Source organism: Macaca mulatta, chromosome 4, assembly GCF_049350105.2.
Source record: "Macaca mulatta isolate MMU2019108-1 chromosome 4, T2T-MMU8v2.0, whole genome shotgun sequence".
NCBI lineage: Eukaryota > Metazoa > Chordata > Mammalia > Primates > Cercopithecidae > Macaca > Macaca mulatta.
This window is the reverse complement of record NC_133409.1, coordinates 78,691,372-78,711,682: the sequence shown is the minus strand read 5'-3', so window position 1 is coordinate 78,711,682 and position 20,311 is coordinate 78,691,372. Positions and strand designations below refer to the sequence as shown.

General features: G+C 49.4%; 1 protein-coding gene across 1 annotated transcript in view; it reads right to left on the bottom strand.

Annotated features, from left to right (window-relative positions):
• Window positions 1-1,063: 1,063 nt before the first annotated feature.
• BEND3 (BEN domain containing 3) overlaps window positions 1,064-20,311 on the bottom strand; it is a 45,760-nt gene continuing 26,512 nt past the window's right edge. Inside the window, exon 4 of the mRNA XM_028847303.2 lies at window positions 1,064-3,718. Within this exon, the coding sequence (XP_028703136.1) occupies window positions 1,472-3,718 (2,247 nt within the window). The 3' untranslated portion in view covers window positions 1,064-1,471. The remainder of the gene's footprint in view (window positions 3,719-20,311) is intronic.

Genomic DNA, 20,311 nt, shown 5'->3' with positions numbered 1-20,311 from the left:
TAAGCCATCCCACAGGGGTTCTACGACTACCCTGTGTGATTTAATTAATTTTCCAGGACTCTGGTATGACGTATTGTTTGCATTTGACTGTTTCCTTTCCCTCTTAGGCATTTGGCCCCCAGAGTTAGGTAGGTAAAAGGATCATTTTAAAGGATTTTACCTGTCGGGGAACTTCCCAGTTGGTGCTCCTGGAGAGCATGCAGCTGGCCTGCAGGAGCCTGACATTCCCAGTCAGGAGGGAACGAAGACATGTGTCCCCCAAGGCAGGGGGTAGCCAGGTATAGGACAGCAGGACCTTCTAGAGAGTCCAAGAGGAAAGTTGTGAGTGGACCCTGGGAAGGGACATGTGTGCCCCATCTGAGACGGCCTGTGTCCTTCCAATGCCTGGTATCCCCAAGAGGGGCCCAGAGCTGGGCCCGCCCTGAGGAGCGAGGATGTAGTGCTGCCTGGAGGAGCTAACGCTGAGGTCTGGGGAAGTCACCACAGAGCTCCTGGTACCTGGATTTTGTACAAACACACACACAGAAAAGTAAACAGTTCATGGTGAGCTCAAAGAGGCCCACCCTTAAATCTAACAAGAAGCCAAAAGCCCCTGCACTGTTTTCCAAGGAAACACGTCTACTCCCTCCAACCAGCAACCACGTATGGAGAGGGAATGGGGGCAGTGGAAGGACACGGCTCAGATGGAGACACTGCAAACGTGTTTCCACGGCTGTCTACATTCATATCATCATCATCCAGTGTTCTCGCCTACAGAGTGACACAACATTCTACCAACATGCCTGAAGCACAGGCCAAGCTGAACGGAAGCCTTCCCAGGCACCAGAGCAGAAGGGAAAACTTGCACATGGTCGTAAAGGACTTCGTACTATTCCAGCCCCTCTACTGCCATCCAAGGGGCATCTTGACTCTTCCAAAATCAGATGTAAAAGACAAGGTCAGTAAAATCAGTATCCATGCCACCTGAAGCTATGATTAGCCGCTGTGCACGAACATGGCACTTTTAAAGAGGTTTTTTTCTAAGTAAAATGGCCCCCAAAGAGCCCAATTATTTTTTTAAGGGTTTCTTTTTAATTAAAAAAAATGGGTAAAAATGGAAGATGTAAAATATGGGAAGAGGGGCAAGAGAGTTGCTGGGTTTGCATTTTAAGCTGTAAGGGGCTGGGGAGGGCACAACCAGGGAGAGAGGGCCCCTACCCTCTGGTCCCTGCCCTCACAGCTTGCTCTCCCCACTCAGGCTGCCCCGCCGGGGCACACAGGACAGAAGTTGTAAGTACAAGAGACCAAACTCAAGGCTTCTTTCTTGCGGCTGGGCGGGTGTTTACGTGTGCAAATGTAGTAAGCCACTCCCCACGGACATAAGGTGCCTGTCTGTGGATGCCATAGGCGTGCTCCCAAGTATTGCTCAGTCCCAAGGGTACCCATCGCTCAGCCTCTGGTGACCCCGAATCTCTGGGCAGGCCACAGGCCTTCACTTCTCCACTTTCTTTGCTTTCTTGAGGATGTCGCATTTTTTCCTGTTGGGGCGGCGGCACCTCTCATCGATGCTGGGGATACATTCGTAGTGCCACACCTCCTCCATCTTCTCCACCGGGTAGACGGCTTCCACGTAGTGGCGGATGAGCCGCAGTCGCGTGGGGTCCAGCTGCTTCTTGTTGCAAGCCCCGGAATGGTTGTACTGCAGCCGGAGGTTCTCGGCGGTGAAGAGTTCGGGAAACAGGCGGACGAGGAGCCGGGCAGCAAAGTTGCCCACGGAGAGGCTCTGCTGCACGATCTCACGCACCTCCTTGTCAGACAGCAGGTAGGGAGAAGGCACCGGGAAGTCAGGCGAGGGGACCACCAGTTCGTCCAAGGGGATCTTGCAAAAGTCCTTGCTGCTCCTCTCGGGGGGTAGGGGGGGTCCCTCAAACTCCTCCCGGAACCTCTCCGGGTTGATTGCATAGCTGGTCAGGTCTCTGCACTCGGGGCCTGGCACGTGGACCTTGCGCTGCTGCTGGTAGGAGCGCCTCTGCTCCGTGTCCCGGCGCCGGCAGCGCTCATCCAGTTTGCCCACGAACTCCAGGGTCCAGACGCGGTCGTTTTTGGCGCGCGGGTAGAGCAGCTGCACGTAGTGGCGGATGAGCTTGATGCGGGAGGGGTCCAGCTGCTTCTTGCCCAGGGAGCCGCTGCAGTTGTACTGCTTGCGCAGGTTCTCGTGCGTGAAGAGCTCGGGGAACAGGTGCACCAGCAGGCGCGAGGCGAAGTTGCCGATGGACAGGCTGCTCTCGTAGATGCTGCGCAGCTGCTCCTTGCTGAGCAGGCAGTCGGCGCCGGGCACCTCGAAGTCGGGCTGGGGGATCTCTAACTTGTCGAAGTCGATGGGCACCAGCCAGATCTTCTTGGAGCGGCGCCCCGGCCGCTCACCCTCGAAGCTGTCCTCCACCTTGACCACTGAGATGTCGTCGGGCAGACTGGAGGAGTCGTAGCAGTCATCGCGCGGGGCGTCACCTTCACTGCCCGCGTCCAGCCCTAGGCCCTCGAGCTCGTCGTTGATGCGCTGGGCGCACTGCTGCAGCCAGGCCTCCTCCTCCTGCATGTCGGGGAAGTAGATCTCCGTGTAGTTGCGGATGATCTGGAGCCGCTGGGGGTCCAGCTCCTGCTTTCCACCATCCCCGTAGCAGCTGTACTGTTCACCCAGCTTGCGGTGGTCGAAAAGCTCGGGGAAGAGCCGGTGGAGGAGGAAGACGGCAAACTCGCCTGGTGAGGAGGCTTCATCCAGAAACTCAGTGAGGTCCTGCGTGTCCACCACGTGGTCTGAGGCGATGGTGCTGCTCCGGTCCAGAGACAGGGCCTCCTCCTGGTCTTTGTTGTCCAGGAAGTGGCCGGGGTCCACCTGCTCTGCCTCAAAGAAGCTGGCGACCTGGCCACTGGGCTGGCTGTCCTCCATTTCCCGCTGGGCCCAGAAGCGGCTGAAGAAGTCGTTCAGCTGGGGCAGGCACTCGGCCTGCCACACTGCCGTGTCCTTCACCGAGGGGTAGTAGACCTCCACGTAGTTGCGGATGAGCTGCAGGTGCAGCGACTCCAGCTTGCGCTTGGCCGCAAAGCCGCAGGCACTGCAGCCTCGGGAGAAGTCCACGTCGCTGAAGAGCTCGGGGAAGAGCTGCACCAGCAAGCGGCAGGCCAGGTCACCCCCGGACAGGCTCTGGTCCACGATCTGCTTGAGCTCCGCAGCTGTGAGCTGATACTCAGGGGGCGGCTGGAATTTGGCCACCATCTCAGTGGGGCTCACCTGCTTCTTGATGCGACTCACCTCCAGGGAGAGCAGGTCCACCTTGCTGTGCAGCTGGGACATGTTGGACGTGAGGGTGTTGAGCATGTAGAACATTTTCTGGATCAGGAAGTAGATGTTGGGGTCACTGTCAGTGCCTGCCCCAGTGCTGCCAGAGTCCCGCTTCTGTGGCTCATTCAGGAGCCGCAGCGACGAGGGGCTGTTGCTGGCGTTTGCCTTCTCGAAGAGCTCGTACACGTTTAGCAGGTCCCCCGAGGGAGGATTCTTCTTCTCCATGATCTTGTGCGAGATGCCATACAGAGGCTTCTTGTAGGAAGGGGTAGTGGCATCGTTGCAGGGCTCCTCCTCTCCTGGCCACACAGAGCCCAGGCTCCTGCCCCTGCTGGCCTGCTCGCCATTGCCTTGGCAGGGCGAGCTGTTCTCACGGTTCCGCATGCCTGCTAGGAGAGCCTGCAAAACAAAAATCATTTCCCAGAGTGTTAGGAGGGTGCTGTGGTTTATGACACTAAACAAGCGTCTGCGTGCCACACGGAGGGGCCAAGGTCAACCTTGGGAGCGTGTGAGAAACTGATTCCTCACCCTGAATCACTCCGTCATCCAAGGATGCACTGATACAAACCTGCATCTCCACCACCCCAAACCCGCTGCTCTCCCTACTCCCCGAGAAAAGACTGGCTGGGCCCAGGGAGGCTTTATGCTCTTGCAGGACACCAGCACTGGACTTCCTGCCCATCAGAGGGCTGACACTGACGTTGGCAATACCGGGTAAGAACTCTGCAAGAAACAGGAGGGAGAGCACAGGAAGGCGACGGGCTTGTGCAGCTCCTGGCCACAGACAGGTCACCTCATGGACCCATGCCTTGGTCTGCTCTCAGGAAGGGACAGAGATTCCTACCTATGGTAGCTCCCAAAGGCAGCAGTGTGTCCTTTCAGCCTGCAGCCTTTGGGAGAGCAGGCATGCCTTCTCAGGAAGGCTCCTCTGAGATGCATGGTAGGGGCACATGAGAACTGCGCTGTGGAGAGCAGCTGTCTGATGCCAACTCCACCATTGCCTGAAATCACATCTTAGACCAGAAAAGGCCGGCCCAGAACTCTCTGGCCTATGCAACTGTGAGACAGTAGAAACAACCCCCCGTTTCTGAAAAATCAACAAGTATATAAACTGTGTTATATTCATACAATGGAATATTACTCAGCAATAAGATATTAATTATTGATACAGTACACAAAGTACTCATGATAAATCTCAAAATAAATCACAAAAAAAGAGGCCATAGTGTATGATTCAATTTGTGTATATACAATTCTAGAAAACACAAGCTTGCCTATAATGACAGAAGGCAGACAGTCATTGCCTAGGGATGGCAGGGAAAATTCGATGGGACACGGAGAATGACACAGAGAACGTCAGTGGGTTGACGGATGTTTATCATCATGACTGTGGCTATGGGTTCACTGGTAGACACGTGTCAAAACGTATCAAATTGTATACCTTAAATATGTATCATTCATTGTATTTCAGCCATAACCTAATAAGCCTGTTTTTGACAAATGTCGAATTTGGCCCAGACACTTATGGAAATGTATATTTGAGTTTTAGGAAAGCAGATGAGCTAGTCAGTGAGCACTGGTGGGTGTTGGGGGAGCAGGGAGCTTTTGCTCCCCCTGACAGGCATGTGCCTCGGGCAACTGGGAATGGACAAGAACACACGGCATCCTGGGGTGCTTCTCTCCACGCTTGGGAAGAGTACAGGTGGCTGGGACCGGCCTAGCCCAGCGCTTAAGCTCTAGTGTACACACTGAATCACCTGGGGTCTTGCTGGAATGCAGAGTGTGAACCCTGGGCCTGCATCTCTAACAAGTTCCTGGGTGCTGTGGCTGCTGTCCATCCTCTCTGAATAGCCAGGGCCTGGCAGTCAGTGTTTGCTCTCAGCTTATCTCATCTGGGCAGATAAGGGTTATTAGAAAGTTTTCAGGTCACTAATGCCAGCATAAAACAGGGCATGAGGTGTTTTTCTCTGCAGCCTGAACCAATGTAGGGAAAAGAGACAACCTCAAGAAGTGAGGCTTCATACAGCAAGTGAGCAATATGAGGCTGAGAATAGGTAGATACAGGGGGAATCGAAACCAGGACTCCAAATAAACAGAAAACTTTCATCCTTCTGAACCTTCCATGTGTTCTTTTTCATTTAATTAATGAACGGCTGGGCGTGGTGGCTCACGCCTGCAATCCCAGCACTTTGGGAGGCCCAGATGGGTGGATCTCCTGAGCGCAGAAGTTCTGCCAGCCTGGGCAACATGGTGAAACACTGTCTCTACTAAAAAAAATACAAGAAAATTAGCCAGGCGCGGTAGTGTGCACCTGTAGTCCCAGTTACTCGGGGGGCTGAAGTAGGAGGATAACCTGAGCCTGGGAGATGGAGGCTGTAGTGAGCTAAGATCTTGCCACTGCACCCCAGCGTGGGTGACAGAGTGAGACCCCATCTCAATAATAATTAATGAATTACTTCCTAGACTCTCTCTTTTGGATAATAGAATAATCTGACTCATATTAGAGAAATGTTAATTCTTCTCTTGTGCCTCCATGAGGACAACCGTGCAAAAGAAAAACTACTCCTTTAGTGACCTTATAAAGGGACTCGTAAGTACGTTAGTTATCACAGAGCTGGCCAATACTGCCTTTGGGGTTTGCGTGTGTGTATATATATGTATATATACACACACACACACACACACACTCATATATATATATGAGCAAATGGTCAGTGGCAACGGGCCCTCGTGGGCCCCACTCCCCACCCCTCCCCTCTGCAGCACTCCCCAGGAGCAGAGGATCAAGGACATACCAGAGTGGAGGCAGCCTGTCAGGGGAGGCCTGCCACCTGCCCCACTCCCTCTGGGGTCTCCTTGCCGAGCTGTCCCCATCCCCATCAAACTGCATGATGGTTGTGGGATGGGACCATGTTGTTCCTGAGTCTATCCCCAGTGCCTGGCAAAGTGCCCAGGGTACAAAAGAGGTCAATGAATTTATGTCAACCACACATGTGGATAAAGCAGGGCAAAGTGTTCCACCATTCTCAAATACATGCTTAAGAAAAGTGAGGCCAGGTGCGGTGGCTCACACCTGTAATCCCAGTAGTCTGGGAGGCTGAGGCAGGGGATCTCAAGCCCAGGAGTTCAAGACCAGCCTGGGCAACATAGTGAAACCCCATTTCTACAAAAATAAGCTGGGAGTGGTGGTGTGTGCCTGTAGTCTCAGCTACTCGGGAGGCTAAGGTAGCAGGATTGCTTCAGCCTGGGAGGTTGAGGCTTCGTGAGCTGAGATCACGCCATTGCACTCCAGCCTGAGCAACAGAGCAAGACCCTGTCTCAGAAAGAAAAAAAAAAAGAGAAAAAAAAGGAAAAGGAAGCTGTTCTGATAAGAGCAGTGGCAGAGAGGTATGAAGGTACGGCTAAGAACTCAGCTCAATCAGCAAGCATCCTTTTTTTTTTTTTTTTTTTTTTTTTTTTTTTTTTTTTTGAGACGGAGTCTCGCTCTGCCACCCAGGCTGGAGTGCAGTGGCGCGATCTCGGCTCACTACAAGCTCCGCCTCCCAGGTTCACGCCATTCTCCTGCCTCAGCCTCCGAGTAGCTGGGACTACAGGCGCCCACCACCACGCCCGGCTAGTTTTTTGTATTTTTAGTAGAGACGGGGTTTCACCATGTTAGCCAGGATGGTCTTGATCTCCTGACCTCGTGATCCACCCGCCTCGGCCTCCCAAAGTGCTGGGATTACAGGCTTGAGCCACCGCGCCCGGCCTCAGCAAGCATCCTTGTTTGTAACCTTATAAGCCTCACCTTCCTGTGTATAACTCAGGGTAAATCATGGTACCTGTCCCACAGGGTGGTTGTGAAGATTTAATGAGACAGTGCACATACAGCACTGAGTCTGTCTGAATCACAGTAAGTGCTTAATATTTATGGCCAGGCGCGGTAGCTCATGCCTGTAATCCCAGCACTTTGGGAGGCCGAGGTGGTTGGATCACTTGAGGTCAGGAGTTTGAAACTAGCCTGGCCAACATGGCGGAACCCCATCTCAACTAAAAATACAAAATTAGTTGGGTGTGGTGGCAGTATTGGCCAGCTCTGTGATAACTAACGTACTTACGAGTCCCTTTATAAGGTCACTAAAGGAGTAGTTTTTCTTTTGCACGGTTGTCCTCATGGAGGCACAAGAGAAGAATTAACATTTCTCTAATATGAGTCAGATTATGACTATTACATGCCTGTAATCCTAGCTACTTGGGAGGCTGAGGCAGGAGAACTGCTTGAACCTGGGAGGTGGAGGTTGCAGTGAGCCGAGGTTGCAGTGAGCCAAGATGGTGCCACAGCACTCCAGCCTGGGCAACAGAGTGAGACTCTGTCTCAAAAATAAATAAATAAAAATTTATTATTACAAATTACATAATGCTATTCCCAAGCCATGGCAGAGGTAGTTCTGTAGGGGACTTTTTTTTTTTTTTTTTGAGAGGGAGTCTCGCGCTGTCGCCCGGGCTGGAGTGTAGTGGCCGGATCTCAGCTCACTGCAAGCTCCGCCTCCCGGGTTTACGCCATTCTCCTGCCTCAGCCTTCCGAGGAGCTGGGACTACAGGCACCCGCCACCTCGCCCGGCTATTTTTTTGTATTTTTTAGTAGAGACGGGGTTTCACTGCGTTAGCCAGGATGGTCTCGATCTCCTGACCTCGTGATCCGCCCGTCTCGGCCTCCCAAAGTGCTGGGATTACAGGCTTGAGCCACCGCGCCCGGCCTGTAGGGGACTTTTATTAAGGGAGTTGTAATGATACTCTCAACCCGTACACTGAGAAGGACTTTCCCACGGTGCCTCAGGGTAAGTCACGCATGGAAGGTACGTCTTAGAGTCTGTTTGTCCTAAAGGCTGGGAATTTAAGCCCTTTATGTTTCTTCTGTTCTGCTATCTGGCATTATTTGTTTAAAAAGAAAGAAAAGAAAACATATACACACACCAGAAAGGAAGGGGTGGAGATAACTGACACCCTTTACCCCAGTGCAGTGTTTCAAATTGTAGGTTAGCAGATGATAACTGATTCTGGTGGATCGTGACCAACATAAGAAGAGGGAGGGGCAGGGCGCGGTGGCTCACGCCTATAATCCCAGCACTTTGAGAGGCCGAGGCAAGCAGATCACGAGGTCAGGAGATTGAGACCATCCTGGCTAACGCAGTGAAACCCCATCTCTACTAAAAATACAAAAAATTAGCTGGGAGTGGTAGCACACGCCTGCAGTCCCAGCAACTCGGGAGGCTGAGGCAGGAGAATCGCTTGAACCTGGGAGGCAGAGATCGCAGTGAGCATGATGGCACCACCGCACTCCCGCCTGGGCGACAGAGCATCTCAAAAAAAAAAAAAGAAAAAAGAAAAGAAAAAAAGAAGCGGGACGGATTAGTCACTAGGAAGGCTTAGGTGGGAGGGCCACTTGAGTCTTGGAGGTGGAGGTTGCACTGAGCTGTGATTGCACCACTGCACCACAGCTTGGGCAACAGAGTGAGACCCTGTCTCAAAAAAAAAAAAAAAAAAAAAAAAAAAGGGAGGGAATGAGGAAATAAGAAAGCAAAAAGAATAGAAAAATATCAAAGTGTACTGCACAAAGTAAATCAATTTAGGAGTTTTGTTTCATTACTATGTGTATGTCTACATGTTTATTTACAAATTCATACATGTAAGTTGTATTGATCTATAAGGTGATTTATAACCGTGGGTCACTGTGGCAAACCACTGCCCTAACAAACTCAAAGTGCCTTACTTGCTAATTCCTGTAGAATGTAAAGTAAATGTTTTGGCAATTTATTCACCATTAAGTTCTATTACACTAAAATAACTTTAGAGGTCCTATAGACTATAAGATTACTATAAGGTTTACCAATAGAGAGAAATTTGGGTTTGAAGTACTAACAATTACAAATCATATACTGTATTAGGAGTGATTTTAGAAAAGGAGGCTTTCCTTTAAAACAAGGTTCCATTAGCACATTTAAAATAGAATTTCCTACAGAAAAAGATCATCAGAAACTTATATAGCATGCAACAAGAGTACATGTTCTAGAGGGAGACTTGCCCTAATTAATACCCAGGGGAGAAATGAGTACAGGGAAGTTTCTGGTGAATTATTTGAATACCAACAACACACACAAGATTTGACTCCCCCACATTCCTCCAGCAGGCGGGAGGCAAGAGTACGTTGAAACTGGGAAACCCCCCATAACTCTCAATATTCAGCCTCATTAATACAAACATTTCCGTTTCCACCAAGCATGTTAGAAACACTGCCGTCAATAGAAACATTTTTGGCTACACTGCTTGAATAAAAAATGTTAGTGTCCCAGCAGAGGGCAATATTCACTCCCAGAAACCTTGGGTACACAATTCAACACAGAACACAACACAAGCACTGAAGAGAAGGTTCTTAGATATTCCCACACTGGTGTCCTGTCAGCTCAGTGCTCCAATTAATTCCACAAACGCTGCCAAGGCGGCAATGGGCTGGCTGCATTTGTGGCTGATGATAAAATCTCGGCTCAGCTGTCTAGGAGTATCAAGAAATCTTTAAATCTGTGCTACTTGGCACGGGGTAGGACTGGCTGACACGTTTCCAATTCTCTGAGGCTCGTCTTCCAACCATATGGGAACTCTGCTGTACAGCTCAGGCTGCGCAATGCCAGCGTCTAGCCCGGATCTTGATCAGGGCGTTTCATTCAACCACCGGCATCCATAGAACCCAGAGAGAACACCCAAATCTCTCAGCTGGAGAATCTGACTGAACAAAAAGAAGCTGATGTTGGGTTGCAAGTGAGGAGTAAATAGACTATTTAGGGAGATTCCAGGTGTCCACGCCCAGTGACATCCCAGGGAGTGGGTCACCCTGGAGATGCTCCAAGTACTAGACGTCTTCATCAGGACCCCAAATCCAAGGGTGGTCACTGAATTTAGTTAATGAATAAGTGGCTCAAAAGTGCCCTGAGAGGCAGCACACTGGAACACACAGAAAGCAGCAGGGCTTGGGGAAGCGGGGAGGCTATGTGAAACAGTAGTCAGGGGGACTGGGGTTGGCATCTCCCTCCTGGAATCACAGTCGCAAGAATGATGCTTACCACTTTCATTTTCAACAGAATTATTTTCATCATCATCATCGAATTTTTTTTTTTTGAGACAGGATCTCACTCTTGTTGCCCAGGCTGGAGTGCAGTGGTGTGATCTTGGCTCACTGCAAGCTTCACCACCGCCCCCCAACCCCCCGGGGTTAAGTTATCCTCCCACCACAGCCTTCCGAGTAGTTGGGACCACAGGCGCACACCACCATGGTCAGTTAATTTTTTTTTTTTTGTATTTTTAGTAGAGACCCTGCACTTATTTTCTGTCCTGGGTATTAACTAGGGCAGGTCTCCCTCTAGAACATGTACTCTCGTTGCACAGTATATGAGTTTCTAATGATCTCTTTCTGCACAAAATCCTATTTTAAATGTGCTCGCCATGTTGTCCAGGCTGGTCTAGAATGCTTGAGCTCCAGCAATCTGCCCACCTTGGCTCCCCAAAGTGTTGGAATTATAGGTGTGAGCCACCACACTTGGCCAAAACAATTTTTTTTTAAATTAAATAAGAGACAGGGTTGCACTAAGTTGCCTGTGTTTACAGGCGTGATCCCACTACTGATGACCAGGGGAGTTCTAACCTGGGCCGGTTCACCCTCCTCAGGCAACCTAGTGGTAACCCTCACTAAGTTCAGCATCAATATAGTGACCTCCCAGGATCAAGCCAGACATAGTCTCTGCTCCCGTGGCTCTTCCTCTGTGGGTCATCCTTCTGCTGCCAACACTATATGGTAAGGGTGAAGGACGTGCTAAGATGGCTGAAGAAACAAGATAAAGCAACTATAATGAAGGGAAAAGAGGAAGACCAGAAGACCTAGCAAGACACGAGTGCACCTAAGGCCTCTCATGCATCTTACAAATATCCCAGTACCCCACCAGCATGATGTTTGAGTGCCCAGTTCGGAATCACGCAGGCTTGGTAGTGCTAACTTCTCTGAGCCTCATTTTTTTTTTTTTGAGACGGAGTCTCACGCTGTTGCCCAGGCTGGAGTGCAGTGGCGCGATCTCGGCTCACTGCAAGCTCCGCCTCCCGGGTTCCCGCCATTCTCCTGCCTCAGCCTCCTGAGTAGCTGGGACTACAGGCGCCCGCCACCGCGCCCGGCTAATTTTTTTTTTTTTTTGTATTTTTAGTAGAGACGGGGTTTCACTGTGGTCTCGATCTCCTGACCTTGTGATCCGCCCGCCTCGGCCTCCCAAAGTGCTGGGATTACAGGCTTGAGCCACCACGCCCGGCCTCTGAGCCTCATTAAAATGGGAATGTACCTATCTGCGATACTTGTTGAGAGACTTAAGAATCCTCAGCTCACACCACAGTAACTGACACTCACGAGGTGTTCCATGCATTTGCACTGCATGAGATGGCATTTCCATTTTCTAAATGAAAAACAAACCACAATGACATTTTAGAATTTAAAAAAAATAAACAAAAAACCCCGGGAGAACAAAGCTAACCTCTGCCTGGCATACGGCTCTTGAACACTGCCCCACTTCTGTGAACAAAAAGATGATTACCAATAAAAACTTTGGCTTCACACCTCCCACATCTGCTATATTTGGCTACGAAGCCCTCTCCAACAGAGGTGCCAAATAAGTCTTTATACAGCCCTTTGTTAGACTTTTTGAGGGAGGTTTTTTTCTTCTAAGCATTGTACTAAATGTCACTCATAAAACAAGCTGTCAACATTGATAGATGCCTGCCTGTGACGTGCATCAGGGCTCCCCACTTTGCCCTCCTGCCCTTTCCTTGGGGCAGGAGAGAGAAGACAGGAGATGGTTTATGTCCTGAGTAGATGGTGCCCAGGCCTAGGTGTCCTCAAGGGCATCAGGTGACCTCCCTTGATGGTGCCATGCTGATTTCGTTCTGATAAACGTAGAGGGAAGCAGCTGAATGCTGGTCATGGGGTTGAGGGCTGGAGATGGGAGCTCAGAGGCAGTAAACAAACATTTCTTTTTTCTTTTTTTTTGTAGACAGAGTCTTGCTCTGTCACCCAGGCTGGAATGCAGTGGCGTGATCTCGGCTCACTGCAAGCTTCGCCTCCCGGGTTCACACCATTCTCCTGCCTCAGGCTCCTGAGTAGCTGGGACTACAGGCACCCGCCACCATGCCTGGCTAATTTTTTGTATTTTTTAGTAGAGACGGAATTTCACTGTGTTAGCCAGGATGGTCTCGATCTCCTGACCTTGTGACCGCCCACTTCGGCCTCTCAAAGTGCTGGGATTACAGGCATGAGCCACTGTGCCTGGCCCAGTAACTAAACATTTCTGAAGGCTGACGTGGAGCATGTCCCGTGCTGTGTCCTCATGTGGGCGATCTCAGTGATCCACAACAGCCCAGCGAGGCGGGCAGTGTCACCCCTTGCGACGGTAGAAGAACCTGAGTCTTGGTGATCTGCCCCTAGTCTGACCCGACTCTCTTGCTTGTTCTTGTATTTTAGCATGCTGGTAGTGATATGGGAGGGGGCTATGGAAGTGCTGGGTAGAGAAGGGCACGTCCCTGGCTAGGGCTCCACCCTCAGGCCTGTGCCCACGGACCTAGGTGAGGACAGGCACTCCTGCCTTCACACCCAAATGTTGCATTTTCCGAGACCACCCTGGCCTGCCACGCCCCCGTTTCTATCCTGTGCCTATAGAAATCCCCAAGACCCTAGCAGGCAGGCACACAAATGGTTGGATGTTGAGAGGAGGGGATCAGTGGAAGAAGATACAAGCAGCTGGACGTCTACAGAAACACATGGGTGGAAGAACAGACAACTGGGTGGACGTTGACAGGACGTCGGGAGCACACCGACAGGCACAAGCATGACGGCAGGTCACTGACCGGCAGAACAACGTGGAGTTTGGCCGGGGCAGCAGGATGAGGGCCAAATCAGAACCACCAGCTGGTCCAGAGAATCATGAAAAAATAAAATAGTGATTGCTTTTTTTTTTTGAGATGAAGTCTCAGGAGTCTCGCTCTGTCACCCAGGCTGGAGTGCAGTGGTGTGATCTTGGCTCACTACGACCTCTGCTTCCTGGGTTCAAGCGATTCTCCTGCCTCAGCCTCCCAAGAAGCTGGGATTACAGGCACGCACCACCACACCGGGCTAATTTTTGTGTTTTTAGCAGACACGGGTTTCGCCATGTTGGCCAGGCTGGCCTGGATCTCCTGACCTCAGGTGATCCGCCTGCCTCAGCCTCCCGAAGTGCTGGGATTACAGGTGTGAGCAACCACGCGCAGCCTAGTGGTTGCTTTAAACTACTAGGTTCTGGAGTAGTTCTGTGCTACGTAACATAACATAGCACAAGTGAACTGATACGCTAAACTTTGTCTTCCATGTCCTCAACTCTGGCTTTACTTGAAAACTTGAAGTGAGTTTGCAGAACTGATCACAAGTAGAAATGTAATGTGACACAGAAAAATATTTTTGGGTGTTCCTTTAGGTGATCACAAACAGAAATGTAATGTGACACAGAGAAAAATATTTTTGGGGGTTCCTTTGGGAAATTAACATACTGCTTGTCAAACTTCTCATCACTTCCAGCGTAACCTCTAGGAATCTAACCTACAGAAACACTCATACAGTCACTGTGTTGATGTATGGGGATGTTTTCCTGGCATTACTTGGAATAATATAAAATTGGAAAACATCTAAATGTCAATCACAAAGGAAAAGAATAATAAAGTATGGTTAAGCTATTCCACTAGCTGTCTTGTAGCTTTCATCTGCCACAGCAGATCACAGATCAGATTTGTGGGTTTTCATCTAGTTATTACTTACTGCACTAGAAACTGCCATCCATGCATGAAACTTGCCCAGATCACAAGGTATGCAGCAAGTGGCAGGGTTAGGCAGTCAGAGTCGAGGGTAGAATATTTCTAATTATTCCTTTATTAAAAATTATCAGCCAGGCACGATGGTTCACGCCTGTAATCCCGGCACTTTGGGAGGCTGAGGCGGGAGGAATGCTTGAGCCCAGGAGTTCCAGACCAGCCTGGGCAACATGGCCAAACCCCAACTCTACAAAAAAAATGACCCCAGAAAACAAAATTACCTGGGTGTGGTGGTGCGTGCCTGCAGTCCCAGATATTTGGGAGACTGAGGTGGGAAGATCCACCGAGCCCAGGGGGTTGAGGCTGCAGTGAGCCATGGTCACACCACTGCACTCACCCTGGGTGACAGAGCAAGACCGTGCCTCAAAAAAAATACTCATAGATATTAAAAAAAAAAAAAAAAAAAAATCAACATTTTTTTTCTGGACATTATAGATTTTTTTTTAAATGTCTCATTTAACTATTAATTATGATACTCAAAAACTAGAAGCAACCCAAAATGTCTGTCAGCTGATGAATGGATAAACAAAAGGTGGTGAGGCTGGGCTCCGTGGCTCATGTCTGTAATCCCAACACTCTGGGAGGCTGAGGCGGGAGATCCCTTGAGGCCAGGAGTTTGAGACCAGACTTGGCAACACAGCGAGACCCTATCTTGGGAAAAAAAAAAAAAAAATCTATAAAATGGAATATTATTTGGCCATGAAAGAAGACGAAGGGCTTCAGGTTTCTGGTCCAGCATGGAAGGAGCCTGAAAGTCAGCCCTCCATCCTAACTACAAGGAAAAAGCTGAACAAACTGAAAAAATCAACACGTTTTCTTAGACCCATAAGACTGGTAAGGTCACAGGGCAAACCACTGCCCCCAGACTTGGCGAAACAGACGGGTGAATACAGAGACTCCCAGCTTACCATAGCAGACACCCGAGAGCAGACTTCCACAGGAACCAGGGCGAGGGCAGGGAAACCCGAACTGCAACTGAGGAGCCGCTGGAGATGCAGTGTGGACAAGTCTGAGAGTTAAAATCTCCAGGGGTACCCAATCAGCACGGGTCCCACACTTTTGTGGGTTCCACTGAGAGGTGAAGCCGGCTGGGCTTCTGGGTCGGGTGGGGACTTGGAGAACTTTTCTGTCTAGCTAGAGGATTATAAACACACCAATCAGCACTGTGTCTAGCTAAAGGATTGTAAATGCACCAACCACCACTCTGTACAAACACACCAATCAGCACTCTGTGTCTAGCTAAAGGATTGTAAACACACCAATCAGCACTCTGTAAAACTGCACCAATCAGCACTCCATAAAAATGCACCAATCAGTGCTCTGTGTCTAGCTAAAGGATTGTAAATGCACCAATCAGCATTCTATAAAAATGCACCAATCAGTGCTCTGTCTAGCTAAAGGATTATAAACGCACCAACCAGCAGTCTGTAAAATGGACCAATCAGCGCTCTGTAAAATGGACCAATCAGCAGGATGTGGGCAGGGCCAAATAAGGGAATAAAAGCTGGCTACCCGAGCCAGCAGCAGCAACCCACTTGAGTCCTCTTCCATGCTGTGGAAGCTTTATTATTTTGCTCTTCACAATAAACCTTGCTGCTGCTCACTCTTTGGGTCCATACTACCTTTATGAGCTGTAACACTCACCAAAAGGCTCTGCGGCTTCATTCCTGAAGTCAGCGAGACCATGAACCCACCAGGAGGAACAAACATTGTACGTGCCACCTTTAAATGCTGTACTCACTGTGAAGGTCTGCAGCTTCACTTGTGAAGTCAGTGAGGCCATGAACCCACAAACCCACCAGAAGGAATAAACTCCCGACACGTCTGAGCATCCGAAGGAACAAACTCCGGACACACCATCTTTAAGAGCTGTAACACTCACCGCAAGTGTCCGCAGCTTCATTCCTGAAGTCAGCGAGACCAAGAACCCACCAGAAGGAATAAATTCTGGACACACTACCTCCAAGAACCCTACCAGGTTCTCACAGTGAATATTAGAGAAAAATCCCCTTCTACGTCTGGCAGGTGGAGAGGAAAGGGAACCAATTTAAAATATCAGAGCATTCTCTTTTCTTTTTCTTTTTCCTTTTTTTTTTTTTTTTTGAGACAGAGTCTTGCTCTGTCACCCAGGCTGGAGTGCAGTGGCATGATCTTGGCTCACTGCAGGCTCTGCCTCCCGGGTTCATGCCATTCTCCTGCCTCAGCCTCCCAAGTAGCTGGGACTATAGGCGCCCGCCACCATGCCCGGCTAATTATTTTTATATTTTTAGTAGAGACAAGGTTTCACTGTGTTAGCCAGGATGGTCTAGAGCTCCTGACCTTGTGATCCACCCGCCTGGGCATCTCAAAGTGCTGGGATTACAGGCGTGAGCCACCGCGCCAGGCCGCCTTCTCTTTTCTTAAGGCTTGCCCTCGGGAGAACTATTTAACGTGAGCTAAACCTGCAGGGGTTTTATCAGAGCCTAACTGACAGGAAGGGAGATACCCAACTCCAGCTCCAGCCTTCTACCTGAAGGAAAAGAAACACCTAACATCAGCCCACTTGACTCACCCTGTCCCACTTAAGGGAGGAACGGAAGAACAAAGAAGTCCAAGTGAAGTTCGCAGTCCAGAGATGCAGGGCTGCTAAAAGACTGAGACCTGGCCAGGCGCACGCTGGTAATGCCAGCACCCCGGGAGGCTGAGGTGGGCAGATCACGAGGTCAAGAGATGGAGACCATCCTGGCCAACATGGTGAAACTCTCTCTCTACTAAAAATACAAAAACTAGCTGTGCATGGTGGTGCACACTTGTAGTCCTAGCTACTTGGGAGGCTGAGGCAGGAGAATTGCTTGAACCCAGGAGGCGGAGGTTGTAGTGAGCCGAGATCACATCACTGCACTGCACTCCAGCCTGGAGACAGAGCAAGACTCCGTCTAAAAAAAAAAAAAAAAAAAAAGGCCGGGCGCGGTGGCTCAAGCCTGTAATCCCAGCACTTTGGGAGGCCGAGACGGGCGGATCACGAGGTCGGGAGATCGAGACCATCCTGGTTAACACGGTGAAACCCCGTCTCTACTAAAAAATACAAAAAACTAGCCGGGCGAGGTGGCGGGTGCCTGTAGTCCCAGCTACTCGGGAGGCTGAGGCAGGAGAATGGCGTGAACCCGGGAGGCGGAGCTTGCAGTGAGCTGAGATCCGGCCACTGCACTCCAGCCTGGGTGACAGAGCGAGACTCCGTCTCAAAAAAAAAAAAAAAAAAAAAAAAAAACGGAGACCAAATCCAGGACTGGAGAATGCTGCTCTCTCCCTTCCTTCCTCTCCTCCAACATTACTGAAGGACTATTCACAGGAGTTCCTTGTACTCAGAATACCATGTCTGCTTATTAAGAAAAAACTGGCTGGGCACAGTGGCTCTCGCCTGTAATCCCAGCACTTTGGGAGGCCAAGGTGGGCGGATCACAAGGTCAAGAGATTGAAACCATCCTGGTCAACACAGTAAAACCCTGTCTGTACTAAAACTACAAAAATTAGCTGGGCATGGTGGTGTGCGCCTGTAGCCATAGCTACTAGGGAGGCTGAGGCAGGAGAATTGCTTGAACCCAGGAGGCAGAGGTTGCAGTGGGCCGAGATCGCACCGCTGTACTCCGGCCTGGGTGACAGAGCAAGACTCCGTCTCAAAAAACAAAAAACAAGAAAGAAAAAAAACCCTACAAGGCTGGGCCAGTAATCCCAGCACTTTCAGAGGCGAGGCGAGTGGATCACTTGAGGTCAGGAGTTTGAGACCAGCCTGGTCAACATGGCAAAACCCCGTCTCTACTAAAAATAAAAAAATCAGCGAATGCCTGTAATCGTAACTACTTGGGACGCTGAGGCAGGAGAATCACTTGAATCTGGGAGATGGAGGTTGCAGTGAGCAGAGACAGCACCATTGCACTCCAGCCTGGGTAAGAAAGCGAGACTCTATCTCAAAAAAAAAAAAAAACAGGGAAAAGAAAAAACTACAAGGCATACTAAGACCAAACCAGACTCACAGGTGGTAGGGATGCTGGAATTACCAAACAGAGAATGTGAAACAACTATGATTAATATGCCAAGGACTCTAATGGCTAAAGTAGACAACATGAAAGAATAGATGGTCGGCTGGGTGCAAGCGCTTTGGGAGGCCGAGGCGGGCGGATCATGAGGTTAGGAGTTTGAGACCAGCCCGACCAACATGGTGAAACCCCATCTCTACTAAACATACAAAAATTAGCTGGGCATGGTGGCACGCACCTGTAACCCCAGCTCTCAGGAGGCTGAGGCAGGAGAATTGCTTGAATCTGGGAGGTGGAGGTTGCAGTGAGCTGAGATCGTGCCACTGCACACTCCAGCCTGGGTGACAGAGCAAGATTCCATTTCAAAAAAAAAAAACAACAGATGTTCAAGGGACACACAAATGAAAATACTTTTTTTTTTTAGAGACAGGGTCTTGCTATGTTGCCCAGGCTGGTCTTAAACTCTGGGCTCAAGCGATCTTCCCGCCTCAGCCTCCCAAAGTGCTGGGATTGCACATCAGCTTGGGCAAAAGAGCGAGACTCTGTCTCAAAAAAAAAAAAAAAAAGTGAAATATCTCTACAATGAAAATGGTAAAACATTCATGTGAGAAACTGAAGAAGACACAAAAAAAGGAATGATATTCCACATTCATGATTCGAAAAATCAATACTGTTAAAGTGAAATATTATCCACACTACCAAAAGCCAACTAAAGATTTTATTTTTTTTCTCACGCCTGTAATCCCAGCACTTTGGGAGGCCGAGGTGGGTGGATCACGATGTCAGGAGATCGAGACCATCCTGGCTAACACAGTGAAACCCCGTCTTTACTAAAAATACAAAAACAAATTAGCCGGCGTGGTGGCGGGTGCCTGTAGTCCCAGCTACTCGGGAGGCTGAGGCGGGAGAATGGCGTGAACCCGGGAGGTGGAGCTTGCAGTGAGCTGAGATTGTGCCACTGCACTCCAGCCTGGGCCACAGAGTGAGACTCCGTCTCAAAAAAAAAAAAAAAAAAAAAAAGGATTTTATTTTTTTTGAGACACAGCCTTGCTCTGTCACCCAGGATAAAGCGCAGCAGCATGATCTTGGCTGACTCCGCCTCCTGGGTTCAAGTGATTCTCCTGCCTTAGCCTCCTGAGTAGCTGGGACTACAGGCACGTGCTACTGTGCACAGCTAATTTTTGTATTTTTAGTAGAAACGGGGTTTCACCATGTTGGCCAGGTTGGTCTCAAACTCCTGACCTCAAATGATTCACTCACCTCAGCCTCCCAAAGTGCTGGGATTATAGGCGTGAGCCACTGTGCCCGGCTACCAATTACAGATTTAATACAATCCCTATCAAAATTCCAATGATATTCTTCACAGAAACAGAAAAAATAATCCTAAAACTTATATGGAACCACCAAAGACCCAGAATATCCAAAGCTATCCTAGAACACAATTGAAGGAATCACATTACCTGATTTTAAATTATACTACAGAGGCCAGGTGTGCTGGCTCATGTTTGTAATCCCAGCACTTTGGGAGGCCAAGGCAGGCAGATTGCTTGATGTCAGGAGTTCGAGACCATCCTGGCCGACATGAAGAAACCCTGTCTCTAATAAAAATACAAAACTTAGCTGGGTGTGGTAGCACATGCCTGTAATTTCAGCCTTTGGGGAGGCTGAGGCACGAGAATCACTTGAACCTGGGAGGTGGAGGTTGCATTCAGCCAAGATCGCGCCACTGTACTCCAGTTTGTGCGACAGAGCAAGGCTCTGTCTCAAATAAATAAATAAATAAAATAAATTAGGGAGTTTGTTGCCAGAAATGTTCAAAGGACTTCTTCAGAGAGCAAGAAAATGACGGAGGTCAGAAACATGAATCTACATAAAGAAAGAAAGTGCATCAGGGAAGGAATAACTGAAGGTAAAATAAAAACTTTATATTTGTTACTTTGAGAACTCTTTGTTCAAAATAATAACAGCCACAATGCAGTCAACTATATATGCTCGCATGCGCGTGTACATGCACTTATATATAAATGAATGACAGCAATAATACAAGGGAGAAGAGGGAGGAATTTGGACTCTTTCA